Below are 20838 nucleotides of genomic sequence, written 5' to 3'. Positions count from 1 at the left end.
AGCAATTTATTTCAATTTTCACAGTTAGCTCAATACCTTTTCCAGATTAGCAATCACATCAACATTAAAGTAAACGGCAGATAGAACATAAACATAAATCACAGAAGACAAGCCAAGACAAGAGGACACAAGATGTGGCGCTAGCCAGGGACAAACCCCAATTTGGGGAAACCCTTCATCAATTCTTCTTATATGTTCTTCAATGTTCAGCGGAGAGAGAGAGATAATACATTTACAACAGAAGTCAACACTTTGACTTATCTAGATATGAGCATGTATCATCTCCTATCATGATGATACATGAGATCAGTTGAAGACATTCTGCTTCAACTGATTCTCCAAGGTGACGGCTTCACCTAACATAGTGATGCAGCTTGTACTCATGTTGCACCCATCATTGTGCTGCACCTAGTCACTGAGTTGCTCCCATCTGCTCTCATCATCATGCTGCTCCTTACTAATATGCCCATCATCATGTTGTCTCATTCATCATCATGTTGTTGGGATCATCATCCTTGCTGCACCTCTGAGATCATCACTACTGCATCAAGAACTTCATTACTGCTGCAAGGTTCTTGAGAGCATCATTGTTGCACCATGACTTTTCCTTAAGATTATTACTAAGATGACCTCTGAACCTATGAAGATCACGGCTGCACATTACTGTAGGATGAGATCATTTCTGAGATCGTGATCTTAGACACTAATCCTTGGCAAAGCTGACTCTTCTTGACTTGGCGATCATTGCTTCTTTCATCATTCTGAGGCTATTATGATCCTTATCATCTTGACTGCCTCTGAGATACTTATTCATATCAAGAATACTAGATATGAATACTGTGATGACTATTGACACTATATGTCTCCTTTTATAGGTATGCCGAGAAGCTCTTGATCAACACTAAAACCTGCTTCATCATCGCGGTTATGCCGAGATAGTAACATATACATTAGTGAGACTGAGATGACACCCAACGTAATTTTCATTGTGCAATCTGAGTTACCGTTGTTCATTGCATGTAAACTGCCACAGTAATACCATCGAGATCTATATGCATTGATTGCGGCTACAACAGTTCCTTCCTGCAGGCACCTGTAGCTCCCTGCAACTCTTCCTTATCACTGTGGCTACCCTCTCCTTGACCCCGGCTTCCTATGTCTTGACTGCAGCTTCTTCATTCACTACGGCTTTGTCATTTTCCCTTGACTGCGGCTACTTCATTCCCTGCGGCTTCGTCATTCCTCAACTGCGGCAACCCTTGTTATATGCGATTTTGTCATGGCAGAAAGGAATGCGAAGTTCTGTTGCGTGAACAGGTCTCATTGACTGCGTTCTATTGACCCATAGACTGCGTTTAGATTTCTTCATAAGCCTGCGACTTACTGCGGCTAGGGCATCAGCTACTTAGCCCAGCGTACTCTTAGTGTCTCTCACCTTCACCAAAAACCCAAAGAGGTGGAGAGGAGGAGATCACATGAAGAGTGTGTCAAAATGACTCCAAGTCCTCTTTATTTATACTAAAACGTAGATGATGAATAGACATGTCTATTCGGCTTCTGAGCCTACTCAAGTTGCTGGCCGACTTGACAATTTGTCTTATAACACAAATAAATTCATAACTCCATGAATACTTGACGGAATCGGATGATCTTTAGATCAATCCTACACCTCTCGATGAGAGGGATCTAATAAAAATATTAGTTGCCATAAATAAGATGACCCACATGGAGTTTGGCCCTAGTTGCCAATTTTAACACAACATTCATGGTATTATGCTTAACACAGTTAAGTTCAGTTAATTTTGGATGTTTTTCAGTTGCCTCTCTCAACAACTTAGTTGCAGTATGAATGCAATGTTAGCAGTGGCAGTGCTAGCAGCATAGCAGATGCAGCATTTGAGAGGGAGTTGTAGTACAGATGCAGCAGTGGCAGTGCTAGCAGCATAGTAGATGCAGCATTTGAGAGGGAGTTGTAGTACAGATGCAGCAATGGCAGTGCTAGCAGCATAGCAGATGCAGCATTTGAGAGGGAGTTGTAGTACAGATGCAGCAGTGGCAGTGGCAGTGTCATGGGCAGCAGTACAGTAGCAGCAGTAGCACAGTGTTGGTGGCAGCAACAATGCGGAAAGGAGGTGCTTCAGAGACAGAGCAGCATGCAGGTGGACATTGTTGCTACAGCACTTTCCTCGCTAAGAGGGAGTGTTAGTTTTTGGTAGCATCAAAAGTGCTCTAGCCCTGAAAATTGGTGGAGAGGCTAAGGCACGAGTTCTAAAGAACCCAGAAACCATTTGGTGAAATTCCACCAGGATTGTATTTTATTAAAATAATTAATATTTTTAATGGGGTTCCTAAGTACTAAACTTAGGAAAATTAAAGTATTAATGGGTATTAATCAAAATATGGGTGAGAATGATCTAGAAGGCGGATCAATTCAAGTTTTAATCTTAACCGTTGATTAGAGACTTAATCTCGGTTGTTGAAGCCTCAACGAGAAAAGTATAAGAAGGAGGCTTGGGGTTCATTTAGAAACACATGGAGAGAACAAATTCATCTAGAGTTCAATTTCTGGGGCTCGAAAGCTGAGAAATTCAAACTAGGTGATCAGTTGCAACAAAGGGCAGGGATAGTTTGGGAATACTGACAGAGAGGTGGAGAGAAGCTACTGGAGGCAGCACAACAGCTAAGAGGACTGACGTTGGGCCAATCTGGGCCCACGCAGGCCTGACGCAGAGCTAGAATGGCCAGCGCAAAAGCAAAAGTTGCCCTCCACGTAAAAAGTCGGAACTGTCAGGGAACTGCCAGAACAGCCAGGAAAGTTGACGGAGTAGGCAGAAGAGACAACGTAGACCTAACGCAGAGCCTGTAGGGCTAACGCAGGGCCACCGTAGAGGTAGTCTGGGTCAGCGAGTTTTGCTGTCAAATCAGCGGGAATGTACTAGGTGAAGTGAGGTAAAACTCACTCAGTTTTTCTGTCATTGTATTTTCTCTGTCACTGGTTTGCCGGGAGGGCAACCATCATTTGTATTCAGAATTACTGCTTAATAATAGAAAACTCTCAAAGTTGTTGCACCAGTTTTCCCGCATTGGGTTTTTCCGAGGACTATTTTGTCCAAAAATAACCATCCTATGTATCTTGTTCTTTGCTCAGTTTTCTATTTCATGTAATCAAACATTAAAGGAGTCTAGGCTGCAGAAGTAATTTGCCTCAGCATTCAGAGAATAACTTGATGAATGTATATTAAAATCAAGTAGGTGAAGTAGATCCAAATTTGCTGCAATAGGGGTTCCTTGAGGATTAGGAATTTTCACAGAAAGAGCTATGAAAAAGAATTTGCTCCAAACCAAAGAAAGCTTTAAGCAGAATGTAATGTACCAAATGAAACAAGTTTGGAACAAACCCTTCACATAAAATTACCATTCACTTAACAAAGTATTGCCATGTAAAACCCAAACCCCGAAAATTTGATAGAAACAATAAACCCATAAATTGCACAAAAATCTCATTAAAAGATCACAACATGAGGAACAATGAGAAATGCAGCAACAAAATCCAGCTTTATTTTATAGAAATATATGCCAATACAATAGCTGGGAACGACCCTCTAAGATATGTAATAATATTGATACCAGCCTCCAAACTGAAACTGGGAATCAATCACTATACATGTGGATTCTGAATGAATCCACAAAGGGGAGATGGGTACTCGCCCAATATCTCTAAATCACCCGAGGGTTTCCGTCCTGGGGCTACCAATGGAGTAGAGAACTAGGTTCTCAACCTCTCATACAAGAAACAATATCAAATCCAAGATATCTCCAAATGACCTCCTCCTCCTCTTTTATAGATATGATGGATAGATCTCCAAGCCTCTAGAAGCATCCTATTTGATTATTTTATTATTATTCCAGAAGCTCCTCCATTGACTTTATCTTAAGTGACCTTTTAATTTTATTTTATTTCACTTAAGTCACTTTTGGCCCATTTCCTCCAATTAATTAATTTTCCTTAATTAAATGACTAATTAAAGTCATTTTTAATCAAGGAAAATGGTAAATCACCCACCATACTCTCTTCGGCCACTAGAAGTCATTTCTCAGCATTCCATCCTGTAAATCTTCTCGTTCCGGTTCCAACAAGCTATTACACTGAGGCTTTCCATCAATTAATCTCCCAAGAATGCCACCTCGAGCATAATTAATTTAGGCCCCATAAAAATGCTAATTTTTGAAAGTTGTCGAAATGTGATGAAACAAAAGACAAACTATGCGGATGATGAAATATGCCAAGCGAATGCCATCAGATCCGATAAAAACTCCTCAAAACTCCATCAGAACCCCTGATGACATAAACCTGCTCCACTGACGTGGCCATCCCTTGCCTTGGAAACCGAACCTGGTTGTACTATGGAGAAGAATAAAAATGGGGACATTACAAATCCTCACGCCCCAATATTGCTTGCCCTCAAGCAATTTGCACCTATCCACTGTAGAGGCATCCGCAAACTGATACTAGGATCCCATATGAACTACTAGTCCACATCATGCCTCCAAGCAATCCAAACATGACTGCATCCCGCAATACCTAGATCCCATGCCCATCTCTAACTCAACCTGCTACTAGTAGAACCACCTGGATCCCAATGCCACCATGGTTAATCATCTCCCATGTCCCTTGGCTCAGACTGTGCTCTGTCTCTGGCTATAGCTACTGCTCCATCAAGCGAATACCAACTCATCACCTCTCTCCAATCCAACCTCGGGCATACGTCGAGGTCAACCCCACTCTGCTGATGCTAGGCTAGTGCTACTGAAACACTAATGAATTGTCAGTCCACATCCCACTGCCCACTAAGACATATAGTAACCCCCTCATCTAAGTGCCCCTGTTGTACCGTGCCCTGAACTAAGGTTGATACTCCATCAAAAGGATACCAACTCATCATCTCCTGCCAATCTAAGGCATGGACTCCAGTGTAAGGAACAAGTCTACTATGTTGATGTTGGTCCACGCTCAACTCGTGTTGCTATACCTCGTCAATCGACAACATCCCGCTGAGAGAACCCTACCTCTCTCCCTACAATGGGTATGAGTTGCCAAACAGTGTTGCACGCTCTATCTATGTACACCTAGAGAGGGTTGCTGCCTGAAAATGTTGCAGCTTTGCCAGTTGCCACTACATTTGTTTGCACCTCATCAATGGGTAGACCCAAAGATGGATGAATTGCCACCTCCCTCGTCTGATAGGAAACTCTACACTCCTCCAGTCCACCAATCTCCTACAAAATTGTCCTATCATACTCCAGCATCTCCTGAAGACGTGTCTGCAAATACTGCCACCCTGCTAGTTGTTTGTACATCTGCCTGCTCCTCATCAATGGCTAACCCCAAGGGTGGTTGCTCATCCTCCACCATCACGGGCTCAATATGAACCTCCAACTGGCTCTCCCCAGAAGGCTCATCATGCATACTGTGCACATCATCCTCCTCAGTTGACTCATGCTCCACCATATGCTGCTCATGCTGAATCACCATTGGTGACTCATCATCCTGAATGTCTCCCATAGGGTCCACTAACTGCTCATCATATGAATATGGCCTGCTGTCAACGACTCTACATGACTCATGCTCCTCGGAGGAGTCCTCGTATGAACCCATGGACTCGTCCAAAGAAGAACCCTCGTCCTGAAGGTCAAAAGGAATCTCCACCTGCTCTACCTCTGTCATCTCCCGAGTGTCACTCAAGCAGGAGTGGTCAGGTCCCCAAGGTCCCCTGTAGATGAAGCAAAGTCCAATCCTCCTCAATTCATTCCTAATGCATGATATCCCAAACCTAAGTAGCTCCTCTCTGGTCAGTTGTCTCTTGAACAGCCCAATGTCCTACTCAACCAACCTTTCGGCTAGCTCATAAGCAACAGGTGAGACCAACTGCTCTCTCCTCCAAACAAACAACAGTCGAGACTGCAACTCCCGACAAATGGCATCACAACCTCTCATACATGATGACAAGATGGACTGCATGTGTGTTATGACTGTGTCAGGATGATGTTTCCTAATGTTGAAGAAGCATTGGAACATCTGTACGATCGACCCATCACACTCTAGATCAAACATGGTTTCCTAATTCCTAGTCATAACCATAACTTCTAAAATCTCAAGCTTTTTCCCAAAGGTAGATCCTACACTGTGGTCCAAGTCCTAGAAAGTTTCTACTACCAGTCTAAAGACTCTCCTCATAACATCATCATTGTAAGGAGCTATAGGTGCAGTCAGCCTCATAATGTTACTGAGACATGATGCAACTGGAAGTTTGATCCCTTCACAAGGTTCCTCCAAGAACTTGGGATGTCTTAAAGCTAGCATGGTTGGTTTCAAAGCCCACATCAACTTCTTCCCCTCTAACTGACAAACTTTGGAAAGGAGGGCATCTATTTCATCAAGTTTGAAGAGAACTTTCCATGTGACCCTCATGTGCTTCAAATTTGTCCCAAGTGCAAATATTTTGTGTCAAATCTCCAGCTCTTTCTGCAGATCCCTTGGTTGCTCTTGTTGAAGAATGGTATGAACTCCCTTTGAGAAGGGTCTGTTGTTTTGTTTCCGCTGGTCCATATTGCAGCCCACTAAAGTGTTGTTCCATTGGTTTAGGAGGCTTTTTAAATACTCCATAATAATGCACAGGCTAAAAAAATGTGTAAAAAGCTACAACAATACAAGACACAACCAATATCCCCACATACATCAGTGATACACTTCCCAACACAACTATAATAATAACAATGCTAGTAGTAGTGACCCTCACCCATACTAACCATCATTGTCAACTCTCAAGCACTACTGCAAATCCTTACAGACCTCAGTCCTTACTTTTACAAGGCTTGGATATCAATATATAGGGGTTACTACCATACAATTGTTATGGCAACATCAGCTGAAACTGGACAACAATACTTGTGGATTCCTGCAACAACCACCAAATTCTACAACCATACTACAACACCTGGGTAATAAATGGTCTCCAGACTAAGGCAACAATTTGATCTGCACCCTATAAATTTATGAGTTCTTGTAGTGATTAATTCTTCAAATAGTTTGAATGACAACTGTTGTAGATGAATTGGCATATACAAAGATCATTCCAATGTAGTTGAACAAACTTAAAGAAAACTCAGAGAAACATTCCTCACTGTGGGTACAATTTTAAATTTCTAAGTAAGGATTGCCATATAATGACATAAACATAAGAAAATACAGTGAGATACAGAGATATTGAAACCTGGTCATGTGAATTGCAGTGAAGCTTCAACTCAAGACTGCGCCTTGGAATGCAAAACAGCAGAGAAGAATGACTTTGACCCCTCCGATTTGACATGCTGCTATGGCCAATATATGCTACAGAACTTTTATATGCTAATGTGAACGCACAACCAACTCATTTTTCTTTTTCCCTTAGCTCCTGTAGCGAGCTAATACATCCAGCAGTCCATATAAAGTCCAAACTTCAATCCTATTAGCAACAATCTCCTACACTCGACAAAACAAGGATGAATCTCTGCAAAATAAGTGATCTGCACTGGTAACTAGTACTTGTCTCCTGCTCAATAATAAGCTACAACGAAAAATAGAGTTGTCCCCACCGACACAAGACTCCCATTGTGCCCACGTTCCACTATAATGACACACATCCTAACCAACAGGTAATGTCGGCCCTCTGTGGGAACAAAAACACGCCCGACGAGCAATGGTAGCTCACGGCCTTGGTTGTAGCAAGAAGTGTGTTTCCCCAAACTCGTCTTCAGCAGAAAATGCAGCCTCCAGAAGATGCAAACTCATCTTAGAACGACTGGACCACATGAGATCTACCCCACCGATGCTCCAATTGATTATTTCGATCTCCTTCAAAGACAGCGGCTCCCTGCAGTAATCGGTCCTTCAATAATAATATGGACGGCTTTTCATTAATTCGGTATAAGGAACGACCCAATGAATAATTATTTCACTCGTCTCACGGCTCTGCAAATAATAACAGTGAGCGGCTCATGGCTCTGCAAATATTGAATGTGCCCCCTGTTGTATCATTTCACCAGCGTTTATCATCAACCAAACTCTATCTAGCATGATCCCCAGCCCTCTGCATATGTAAAAATAACAGCGATGCACGCGGCTACATAAACCATCCAACAATGACAACAGGAAGCAGTTTACAATGGCAACTTCATTAATCATCACCAAGTCAACATTGAGCAACGGATCAGTCTACACACCCTCTTCGCACGTTGTATTCACGACTTGATGTTAATTTATGCATACAGCAAGAGCGCACGCAAGTCCCACCAGATTTGTTTGGAGGTACAATTGCTACACATCACGCTGCATGTTCACCGCATCAGTGCCATCCGACTATACTTTCGGCTTCCAACTGAAAACGGGTTCGTCCTTTGTCAACAAAAAAAGAGTTCTCAGTCAGCAATAGATTAATGCCCTCGTCCTCTACATCTTCGATCAACGCGCTAGATCAAACTCATATTACACAGTCTATGAATCAACATGCCTCTACATTTCACATGATCATGACGACCCTTACTAATTCAGCCTCCTTAACTGTTGGAATTTCTAAGTTTAACCCGTTAGAAATTCTTCCTGTACTATCCGATTTATTTCTTCCTACTTGTTCAATTACTTAAAAAGTTATTTACCATGTAAATATTGAAAATAAATACAAGTACAGTATCAACACATACAGATCATCAACTAAAAATAAACAAGCACACAAGTGACACCATTGTTTTTGGACTAATGTCCCCGAAAAAACCCAATGCGGGAAAACCGATGCAGCTATTCAAAGGGTTTTATTATTATGCAGTTTCAGAATACAACATGGGTGCCAGAAATGGCTCACCCAACAAAGAATGCCCTCAGTAGTAGTACCTCTCCTCAGAAACAGATATTCTGGTTGTTTAATCACCGGATGAACGATCCCACAGCAACAATTGCAGCTTCTGCTGCTCTGTGTCACTCTGGTAGGGACTGCGTCACCCTTCCCGGCTCACCAGCACCCAGTCTACCCCATGAAACTCCTCTCAGCGTTGCCTCTTGGTTGTCTGTCAGCTCTGCTAGCCTTTGCGCAGCTACTGAAGCCTCTGCATCAGCCCTTAGACCCTCTGTGTCACCCACGCTGGCCTCTCCTGGCTCTGCGCAACTCCCAGCTGCCTCTGCGTAGCACCCAGCTACCTCTGCATCAACCTCTCCGGGCTCTGTGCTGTCTTTCTGGTACTAACTCTGCCTCTCTGCTATGTATTCACTGCCCTCGCTACTGATCACTAATTCGATTTCTCTTAGCAAACCCCGCTCTAGAAAATCGAATGACTAATCACTCTAGTGTGTTCTCCAACTAACCCTCAAGCCTCCTCTTATACTTTTCTCATTAGTCTATCAATGGTCGAGATTAAATCTCTAATGAACGGCTAAGATTAGATTTGGCTTGATCCATGACTTTTGGACCCTTCTAACCCAATTTTATATTAGTACCCATTAATATTTTATTTTTCCTAAGTCTAGACTTAGGAACTCCATTAAAAATATTAATTATTTTAATATCTCCCAAACCAGTTAGAATCTGCACAAACCATTTCTGGGTCTTGGAGATCTCATGTGCTTTAGCCTCTCCACCAATTTTCATGGCTAGAGCACATCTGATCCTACCCCAAATCAACATTTAACATACACGCACAATCAAATGCCAACATTTCCTCTGATCGAATAGATGGCTATGTGCGGCATGCATGGGTCCCACCTCATGCTTAAGTCTCCCTGATCAAGCAAATCGGACCCTGTTACTGGAAGCAATTTTGACCCACAATAATATGATAAATTCGATTCTTGGTCCCAATAAAACTTGGAATAATATTTGTCTCAACAAACTGAACTTAGCTAAAAATAGCAATTAAATTGGCCTCTTGCAATAAACCCTTGTTGATTTTTGCTAGCATCCGATGTGCTCTAGCCATGAAAATTGGTGGAGAGGCCAAGGCACATGAGATCTCCAAGGCCCAAAAATTGTTTGAAGAAATTCCACCCGAATGAAGAGCTATTAAAATAATTAATATTTTTAATGGGTTCCTAAGTCTAAACTTAGGAAAATTAAAATATTAATGCGTATTAATATAATATGGGTGAGAAAGTTCTAGATAACGAGGATCAAGCCAGATCTAATCTTAGTCGTTGACGTGCTCTAGCCACGAAATTTGGTGGAGAGGTTGGGGCACATGAGATCTCCAAAACCCAAAAAGGGTTTGGGCAGATTCTAAACAGATCAGGAGATATTAAAATAATTAATATTTTTAATGGAGTCCCTAAGTCTAAACTTAAAGAAAATAAAATATTAATGTGTATTAATATGAATTTGTGTTAGAGTGGTCCAAAAGACATGGATCAAACCAGATCTAATCTTAACTGTTGATTAGGGACTTAATCTCGGCCATTGATATGTCAACAGGAATAGTATAAGAGGAGGCTTGAGGGTCACTTGGAGAATACACCAGAGTGATCAGTCATTATATTCTCTAGAGCGAGGTTTGCTAAGAGAGATGGAATCAGTGACCAAGAGAGCAGCGGAGGGACATTGAATACAGAGAAACAGAGAAGGCAGAAATTGTGTCGAGAGAGCAGCGCAGCAGCCAAGGAAAGTGACGCAGAGCTAGCAAGGGCTCATGCAAGGCCACGCAGAAGCAGCCAAGTGTTGTGGAGAGCACCAAAGAATCCAGTGTGTCTGCGCAGAGGCCCAAAAAGATGACGTAGGGCCTCCTGGGGTTGACACAAGCCAAGAAAGGCTGACACAGGGCCAGCATGAGACAGAGAGGGGCTGACGCAGTCCAGATTGGGCAAACACTGGGGTTGCAAAGCAATTTTGTGCTGAGGAGCTGCCGGAAGGATTTTCCGGGGTTTCATCCAAGAGATTTCTCTCAAACTGTGAGGTATAGCTGCTAAATAAATTCTCTGTTGGGTAGGCCAGTTTTGGCACCCAGATTGTACTCTGATATTGCTTAATAAGAAAACCCTCAAATAGTTGCACCAATTTTCCCGCGTTGGATTTTTCCGGGGACATTGGTCCAAAAATAATGGTGTCATGTGGTGTGTTTGTTCTTGTTTCTTTTAGTTGTTGATCTGTAATATGTTGAGCATGCACTGGTGTTTATTTTCAGTGTTTACTTTGTAAATAACTTGTTAAAGAAAAATAACAAGTAGGTAGGAATAAATCAGAAAAAGTGCATGAAGGGTTTCTAAACTAAATAAACTTAGAAACTTCAACAGCAGGATACAGAAGCTCCTTAGAGAGTTGTTTGAGCATGATCTGTGAAAATTTTGCTGCAGTAATTGATTTATTTCTCCTACTTATTTACAATAATTTATTCACCAATGCTTCAGTAAATATCAAAATAAATTCAGCTGCAGACTTCACAAATTAAGAACTGAAAATTAAAAGGCAAGAGAAACATCAGCATATGAACAATCACATTGACACACTTCTTTTTGGACAATCGTCCCCGGAAAAACCTAATGAGGGAAAATCGGTGCAGCAATATCTGAATATAATTTGGATGCCCCAGAGAAATGGAAATCCACTTAGAGAAGATAGCAAAGAATTCTCTCACACTGATTCTGCAGATTGTATCTTGTCCCCAGCTCTTGGATGACCCACTGCGCAATCTTTGCGTGAGCCTACACAGCCAGTGTGTGACTTCTGCGTGAAGACTCCCTCTGACTGCGTCAACCTTGGTTGTTGCTGCTTCTCCTACTGAGAAATTGAGATTCTTCTTGCCAAACACCCACAGTGATTCCTGGCACTAATCTCTATTATCCACCAACACTTTTGCATCAACCTCCTCCAGTTTCTGTGTTGTCCCTCTATGTCAATCTCCTCCAGTTGTTGCGTTGTCCCTCCTTGGGTCAGCGTTCTCTATATTATCCTTCACTGTCTTCACTAATGTATATTCACTGGAACTGGAAATCACTTCCTTCCAGTACTGCCTCTAATCCTCACTGCTTGATCACCGGTTTGAATTCCTTACTAAACCCTACCCTAGGAAAATCGAACTGACTAATGAACTCTTTGTATGTCTCAAATGAACCCCAAGCCTCCTTATACTTTTCTCGTTGAGACTTCAACAACCGAGATTAAGTCTCTAATCAATGGCTAAGATTAAATCTTGACTTGAACCACTTTCTAGAACATTCTCACCCATATTTTAATTAATACCCATTAATACTTTCATTTTCCTAAGTTTAGACTTATGAACCCCATTAAAAATAATAATTATTTTAATAAAATACAATCCGGGTAGAATTTCACCAAACACTTTATGGGTTCTTTAGGACTCATGTGCCTTAGCCTCTCCACCAATTTTCATGGCTAGAGTACATCCGATGCTACCAAAAACTAACATGATCTCGATATGACATGGATACATTGTGGTGATTTGATTGATAGTAAGTCCCATATTTATAATTGGGACTGAGATAATCTCATATATTAAGACAGCGCAATTGTTCAAAACAAGCTCAGGCCTGTGGTTGGCACCTCCTTGAGAGGGAGGATGATTATTGTATCCTTTTGTGATTCATATGATTATATAAGATCTAACATGATATTTGATTCGATGTTTTCTATGAACGGGAAGCAACTGCGATTGAGACAAGCAGATTGCAAAGGTATCTTGGTTTTCAGAGAGCATCCCCTCCGGATGAGGGGCAGCGCTGATCGAGAACACTAAGCCAGCTCTTCTTATCCTGTTTGAGCTCCTAGGGTGAGGAATCAAAAGAGAAGGCTCCTAGGGTTGAGGGAAATCTGGACAATAGGGAGTTATCCCTATCTGTTACCCATAGGGTTGGAGTTGTAGCTCACCCTATCTTCATCTTTACAAAGTATACACCAGTTGGCATCATACCCACAAGCCGCGCTTGTTGGGAGTACTGCTCCTTGTCTGGCCAATGAGAGAGTGTACTTGGGGTTGTACAACCCAAGGCAATTATGATGCAGGTGCTCTACCACATGACTATTCAGGGTCATATGAGGGGTAACATTGATCGAGAACATTAAGCCAGCTCTTCCTACCCTGTTTGAGCTCTCAGGGTGAGGAATCGAGAGAGAAGGCTCCTAGGGTTGAGGGAACTTTGGACGATAGGGAGTTATCCCTATCTGTTACCCATAAGGTTGGAGTTGTAGCTCACCCTATCTTGGTCTTTGCAGAGTATACCCCAGTTGGCATCATACCCACAAGTTGGGCTTGTTGGGAGTATTGCTCCTCATCTAGCCAACGAGAGAGTGTACTTGGGGTGTACAACCCAAGGCAATTATAATGCAGGTGCCCAACCACATGACTATTCAGGCCCCAGGGTCATTGTTGGGAAGATCAGTAGGCAATAGGATGGGTTGAGAGAACCTGATATGTTTCAAGGGTTGAGAGCGTTACTCCCCTGTATGGTGAGTCATCCTATTGCTAGATAAGGGTGGAAGTTATTGCTCCCTAATTCATCTTCTAAATCCGAGAATGTTCAGCATATGAGCATGAACAATCAAGAGATAAGCAGAAATACGGAAAGGACAGATCAAGATGTACAATGATGATTGAGATGGACATGGCACAATGACTACATGACAGAGATGATTCGTGATGATACGTAATGACACTCGAAGATTCCAGAATGACATATTGTTCGATGGACAGATATTGCCAGGTGGAATTCACCCTAGCTGAGAGGGAGTGTTAATTTTTGGCAACTGCAGTAAAATTCCACCTTGGACAGCTCAAATGACCGAGATAATATGTGCATTAAATTCCTCTTTTTTGAGGACCAAAAACAACCTAAATATCACCTAATTCAGTTAAGCATAAATTAAGTTTTGAATTATTTTATTCATTCATACATTATGGAATGGGTCGGCTCTAACCACATGAGTAACTGCTTGGGTCAATCTTAACCCCAAGTAAACCCTCAAGAAAAACTATAAAAGGAAGAGACCTCAAGCTCATTTGGACACACTCAATCAAGACATGTTTTATTCTTCTATTTTGTTTTGGCTTGCACAGGTTCATCGACAAAAGTTCGTATTGGGTCTGAGAGTACAGGCATAATATTTGCTCTGGGTTTGCGTATTCTGGATCTCGGTCGCTGTCTCAAATCAGAAGTTTTCCATCCACGGTCACAAGGACAGAGTGATCAAGATAGCAACTTTGGCTCTCTGGCCACTCGGATATAGTGCAGAGGGAGCGACTATGAGTTAAGAAGGTTCTAGTCCTCGGTTGCTCGCATCAGGAAGCCCTGAGAGTGACCCTGACAGTGCGGTCGTTGGCACAGCTCAGCAAGAAAGCGACTTTGGCCCTCTTGGTCGCTTGCACAACTCCTTAAGGGTGCGATTATGGGATTTTACAGTCTAGTGTCGAGGTCGCACGCACAGTGACCTCCTGGGAGCGACTGTGTAGTTACAGTCGCATGCATACAGTCTTCATGAGAGCGACCCTTAAGTTTCAGTCACCCGCAAAATAGCGTTGATGAAGGCGACCCAGTTCAGATCTGAGTTTTTGTTATCCTAGCTTCAGTCATCTCCAATGATCTAGTAGATCTGAGTTTCTTTACTGTTATACAAATCTATAGATCTGTAAATCTGATTTGTTAGTTTCTGTTGCAAACATATGTGTTGACCACCACTGGTCAACTACCCATGCAGTACCCCCCCCTTTTCTTTGCAAGGGGGCAGCACCTGATCAGCGTTTCCGTGCCATCCTGCAGTCATCAGCAGCTTGATCATTTTGATTGTAAACCCAGTCTGTGTTGTATGAATTGTAAATAATCTTAGCAGACATGAGTCGTGTATGTGTATTGCCTAGGTGGACCTAACTTTCTAGTGGTAATCTACGTCCCAGAAGGTTTTTCGTCTCACCGATCCATGGATCGGCAGAGTTTTCCTTCAAACCTGACCCCAAAGCCGGGATGGATTTTGTCATTAGAACTTTAGGAGAATCCTAGTGTGTTGATCTGCTAGATTATAGTTGTGTCGCAGAACTAGGTGTTTTGTGAGGGTCTGTATTAAGTGGGTTTGTCCCCTTGAGATGTAAATTGTAAAAAGTCATCATGAAATGTGTCTTGAGGGTTGAAAATGTTTTAAATCCCCTGGTGAGTCCTAAGTCCTAGGTCCTAGGTGATGTTTCCAAAGGCTTAGTTCGTTGATCCATTTAAAAAATGAAATAAAATAATAAAATAAAGAAAAATTAAGAAATTTAAAAATTTTAAAAAATAAAATAAAATAATAAAAAAATTTAAAAATTTAAAAATTTTAAAAATGAAATAAATAAAAAATAATAAAAAAAAAATTTAAAAATTTAAAAAATAAAATAAAATAATAAATAATAAAAAATTAAAAAATTTAAGTGAATAAATCGACGGATGAGATCAAGAGATGTCTTGATCCTCATCAACGGTCGAGATCATTTCTACATGGATCATTCGAACTAGCCGTTGGGATCATTTCCTTTATATAGGGTCTTAGGTGGTCATTTCAGATAATTGGATCTGTGAGTCTGATACTGAAGAAGCTCTCTTGTAAATTTGTTTCTGGTTAATAAAAGAAGACTTTGGGGTCCATATCTTGCTGGTGTTACTCTCTTGAAATGCTGTGAGATTGTTTAATTTTCTGCATATGTTATTTTCAGCCATTAATAATAGCTTTTTGTAGAGTATTGTGAGCACAGGTATCTTGTTCACTTGCTAGGGTTTGAGTGCTGTTAGGGTTTCTGAAGTAATGGCAGGTATCTCCATTACTGTTTGAGATCTAGCAGCATTTTTGCCCTCTTTATTGACGGTTGTTTTGAGCTGTGCAGAAAACATTTTCTGAAGGAATTTTGTGGGCGTTCGGGGAAGTTCTCGACTGAACCAGCCAACTCCCGCAAGCATTTTTTTTTGTTGAGCCCAGTTGGATTTGATCCTGGGTCTATCATTCGTTTTATTTTTTTAAGTTGCATGAGAGATTTTCTGAAGTTCTTCACAGTGAAAATCTGAAATCTTTATTTCTTTAAAATTTTCCTGTTCTTATTGCTAAATCTGGCTGTGAAGGGGCCAAATCCTTGATCGAACTCTTTTACCATTTCTTTCCTCTTTTGTAAAGGAACTTGTGTACAAGCTCCAATTCCACAACCTGGTAAAGCCAGCAAATGGCCTTTCACACGAAAATATCTGCTTGTGAAAGTATTGTGGCAAAAGTTGCATCTCCAATTCACATTGCTTCCTCCCTTCCCCTTGTTGCTTGGCCCATCCTCCCTTGTGACATATTTCCACAAGGGATATTTCTCAATGTTACCTTTAGGAGGAAGTCTTCCCTCAACATTACTTGCAGCAGACTCTGATGATATTGGGGGAAGAGGGGCATCTCCAATGGGGACATTCTTCCCCTTCCTTTGCCCCCTACCTGCTGCCCTTAATTGAGCCATGAATACTGTAAAAAAAATAAACAAAACATGCACAAATTTGTAAAATAAATGCATATACAAATTGTTGTAATACAAATGCAAAAAAATAGAGAGGAAATGCACTTCCCTATTGCTTGAATCTCCTTGAAAACGCTCCAAACCCTTGACTCCTTGCTTCAAACTTCTAACAGCAAACCCACAGCCCACTTCTTGCAAAAGGAATGACACAAAATGATAAAAAAAAATCAAAAAGTTCGCCCTTTTATTGGCCCGCGAGTTCCGATTTGCCGAATTCGTGTCCAAATTTAGTGACACGATGTGTCTGAACGGGACACAGTCCAGATTCAATCGTGTCCCATTCAGACACAATGTGTCACAAAATTCGGACACAATTTAGGGCGAATCGAATCTGATTCGCAGGATTCGGACACTTGGCCAAAAAAGAACGAATCCGGTTTCACTGGATATCATTCTTGTTTTATTGCATAGATAGAGTTATGGATCATTGTACTCTCTTTTGCTGCATCATTTAATAATGATCTAAAAAGAAGAAGATTTGCAAGGGTTTCTCCCATAGTGGGTTTTGCCTTGGTCTCAGAGCAATCCTGGTGTCTCTATACGTGTGCATGCTTTCTTCTATTATTCCTTTTATGTTCCGTTGCATTGATGATGATGGTGATGTTGTTTCTTTCTATGTAATTGCATATGCTACTATATAATGGTGTAGATCTAAATAAGAAAAAGATGATATGGGGTGAACTTAAAGTATTAATGGTAAAATGCAACTATCATAGTAAAGAACAATGTTGCCTTAAAGAAAAATCAATTCTCTCCTTGTGGTCCCCACTCTCGCTCTCTCTCCTAATTCGCACTCCATTCTCTTTCCTCTCTCTTCCAAAACTGTGAGTTCCCTCCTTGGCTCGAATTTCTCTTGTGGTCCCCACTTTCCACTAGAGCCTCAATATTCTCTTTTCCTCCTAAGTCCCGGTGCCGAAATTGCGTTCTCTTCACAAACTCATCTCTAATGCTGAAAATCAAAATTGGGGATATTACACACTTGCCTTTTTAATGTTCAATCACCGCTCCAAATCCGTATCACTAATTGCCACCTATACCTGTATCAACTTGCTTGTTTTTTGTTGTTCAATCATTGCTCCACTACCAGTATTGCCAACACGGTGTAAGAGCATAGAGTGCATATTCATAGAGATGATGGTGTGAAGAATCGACTTTATTATTATTTTCCAGCAATACATCTCTCACACACTATGACATCTGTCCAATTCAATTTATAAGATCCCAAAGTGGTTAGGGGGGATTAAACCACCTAATCCCTAACCACAACATCTAAATGTTGCATTGGTCACATGTCACTAATATGAGCTGATTAGTATACAATCATTTTATTATTCCTTTATATTATCAGGGTGTTAATACTCCAACATATGTGATAGGATAAGGTTGTACTCATAAAAAGTACAATCTGATATAATGAGACAATCCTCTAATGACAGCAGCACACTAAAAAATTGGATAATAAAAATTTAATACCTGAGCAGTATAGCCAGCTCGATACACACATATTAAATTGACAAGATGTGGTGCCGTCTCGTTTAGAATCTCGCGCCTGTTATAAAATCAAGGATCAAAACAATTATTGTAGAGAGGAACATACCACTTGCTACTGCAAATTTGCTGAAGGTGTATTATATGTATCAGAAAACGAAATAAACCCTTCCTTTTAGAGAAACTTTTAATAAGAGCTGAATGTTGTTGAACAGCTACTTGAAATGGGGCTAAAAATGATATAATATTTTTACCAACTTGTGTCTCTCATTATCTACCAGGGTATATTCAGAATGGAAATCCAACAATTAAGAGTAGCATACGTATAATTGAGGACGAGCTCGCTGAGTTTACGAGTGTTGCAGAAGGCTATGGAGCGCAAGCCATGCTGAACCAACTCCGCAAAGATGCGAGAAGCCTCTACAATAGGACTGAACAAATTTCAAAACTGCAACTTGTCAGGGCAAATAAATCCCACTCTTCACACAGTCCAATCTTTCAAACGTAAAGACAACCCAACGAAAAATTGAGAAAAGCAGATTTAAGTTCCCTCTGTACTCTTCTACTTAGCATGAACATATATGGATACGGATACGGGGTTTGAAACGGATACGACAAATTTTCAAAAAATCTGGATATGATACAGCAAAGAAACGACATATATATATATATATATATATATATATATATATATTACCATTCATCTTTTAAAATCTAGATTCTATATCTAAAAATACATAATCATCATCATGAATTCTACATAAACAAATCATCATCATCAATTCAGCGTAAACATTGTGATCATCAATAGCGTTTATTATAACATTCAACATATTATCATCATCATAAGTAATGTAATCAGAAATGCTACAACCTTTGTGCTTTGGGGTTCAACTCCTTCAAAGAACGTGTCATGCATGGCAGATGGTACCTATCTTCCTTGAATGACAATTAAAAGGCCCATGGGATCATTGGGATATTTTGTCAAGACTTATTTGTACATTTCAATCTTCTCAATGTCAGCTTGGTCTCTTGACTATATGGAGGCAAAAGATTGGCTAGAGAAGATTTGTTATATTGGAGGCATTTACGAAATCAAGAGAAAAGTCAATGACAATTAACAAAACCTTAACCAAACTGAAAATTATCACTCAAATAAATCTCTTTATGAAGACATTAATTAAACCCTTTTGTTTGTATTTTTGAACATCTATCTTTTTCTGTTTGTATAAATTTTTGAACAAATTTTCATGCGTTTTAACATTTTAAGGGTGGATTCCGATCACGATTTAAATCTGGAAACGGATCCAAAAAAATTAAAAACCCTTGGAAACGTATCCAATTCCGAATCCGAAGTTTCCGATTTTTTGAAACGGCACAAAAACGTTTTTACGGTGTTTCAGACAAGGATCGTATCCGTTTCTGTTTCGGAAACAGGGATCTGCGTTTCCGGCAATTTCTTCAGGGGTTTCAGGTAACTTAGGAAAAAATAAACAGCCACATTGCAGAATTCACTGCATCGGCATAAATGAAGACTTATTCATGTGCCTTCTCCTTTAAGCATATACGTTAATCTAAATGACTGTGACTTATAGTGAGAGTTTGTCTATATGGTGGGGTGGAGACATAATATGCACTGGCATAGCTAAAAAGCATGCCTCATTTCTGGTAGCAGACTTTCAGTGTGGGAGGAGGAAATAAAAACAAGCAATAAATATTTTGAAACTAAGCAAAAGGAAAACTGTTATGCATATAATATAAATAAATAATAATTAGTTACTGAATAATCATGTCTTAAGGACATGACTGTTTATTAAGGGGCATGTAAGTTTTTGGATAGTATGGTAGCATCGGACAGGTGTTCTAGTCTTGATTTGTGTCTAAGAGGCTAAGGAACACGAGATCTCCAAAACCTAGAAAAGGTTTTGGAGCAAAACACCTAGAGACCGCTCAATTAAATTCATTGATCAATAATTAAAAATGCCCAAGTCTAACTTAGGAAAATTGATTAATTAATGGGAATTAATTGAGGAGATTGACTTATGCTCTAGAGACTTCCAGAAAATGACTTGGATCAAGTCTCAGATGATCTTAGTCATTGATCATCATTATATCTTGGTCGTTGATGCTCTAGCGAGAAATTATAAGAGCAAATCGATGGAATGGAGAAAGATACAAGAGGGAGAGCAACTTAGCTAAGGTAGTGCGAGTTTCCTAGTGTGCAGCATTCAACAATGGAAGACTTTGAGCCAGAGAGTAGCAGGGGTTTGCAGCAAGGATAATTTCCAGAGAAATTCTCTAGTGGTTTTATAGTTTAGGCGTCAGGGAAGGGAGGTCAAATTATTTGGTAGAGAGGCCGAGTTCTGCAAAGCAAGTTGCCCAGAGAGGTCCGATTCAGTTGTTAGTGATCGGATCTAGCACCGGGAGGCCTAGCGAATTGTTTCCAATGGCAGAGACATGCAATATTGCTCACCTGGAGGGGTTTCCGGGGCAGATCAATTCATCTAGAAGCAGCAGTACGAACTCCCAGTCTAGCAGTGTGAATTGCCAAGGAAGTGCAAATTGTACACGGAGGGCAAGATTGAGTTAGAGTGAGGAAAAATAATTTTCTCAATTGAGATATAATTTTTGGAGTTGAGTCAGGGAGGCTAGCGATTGTAGTTCTCTATTTTGTTGCATAATAAAATAAACCCTTATCTGTTGTACTAGTTTTCCCTTCAAGGTTTTTCTGGGGACATTTCAATGCAAAATAGTTGTGTCTATTTTATTGTGTGTGCATATATTTCTCAGTTCCTTATTTACTTCCATAACGTATTT

The 20838-nt window shown here is 40.6% G+C and overlaps 1 protein-coding gene across 4 annotated transcripts in view; it reads right to left on the bottom strand.

Moving 5' to 3' along the window:
* The window catches only part of LOC149203814 (UBQ, helicase-c and DEAD-like helicase domain-containing protein), a 420226-nt gene that overhangs the window by 252743 nt on the left and 146645 nt on the right, over positions 1 to 20838 (bottom strand). For all 4 annotated transcript variants that reach the window (XR_016253976.1, XR_016253977.1, XR_016253978.1 and 1 more), the window contains 2 exons: positions 18345 to 18452; positions 18007 to 18082 (listed from right to left, as the gene is read on the bottom strand). Coding sequence is in view for 1 of the 4 variants with exons in the window: in XM_089403572.1 (XP_089259698.1) it covers positions 18007 to 18082; positions 18345 to 18452 (184 nt within the window). In the remaining 3 variants the exon portion in view is untranslated. The remainder of the gene's footprint in view (positions 1 to 18006; positions 18083 to 18344; positions 18453 to 20838) is intronic.

This window comes from Pinus tabuliformis, chromosome 2_1 (genome assembly GCF_031772625.1).
Source record: "Pinus tabuliformis cultivar Carrire ecotype Pingquan chromosome 2_1, CPIR1, whole genome shotgun sequence".
Classification (NCBI taxonomy): Eukaryota; Viridiplantae; Streptophyta; class Pinopsida; order Pinales; family Pinaceae; genus Pinus; species Pinus tabuliformis.
This window is presented reverse-complemented; position numbering and strand designations above follow the sequence as displayed.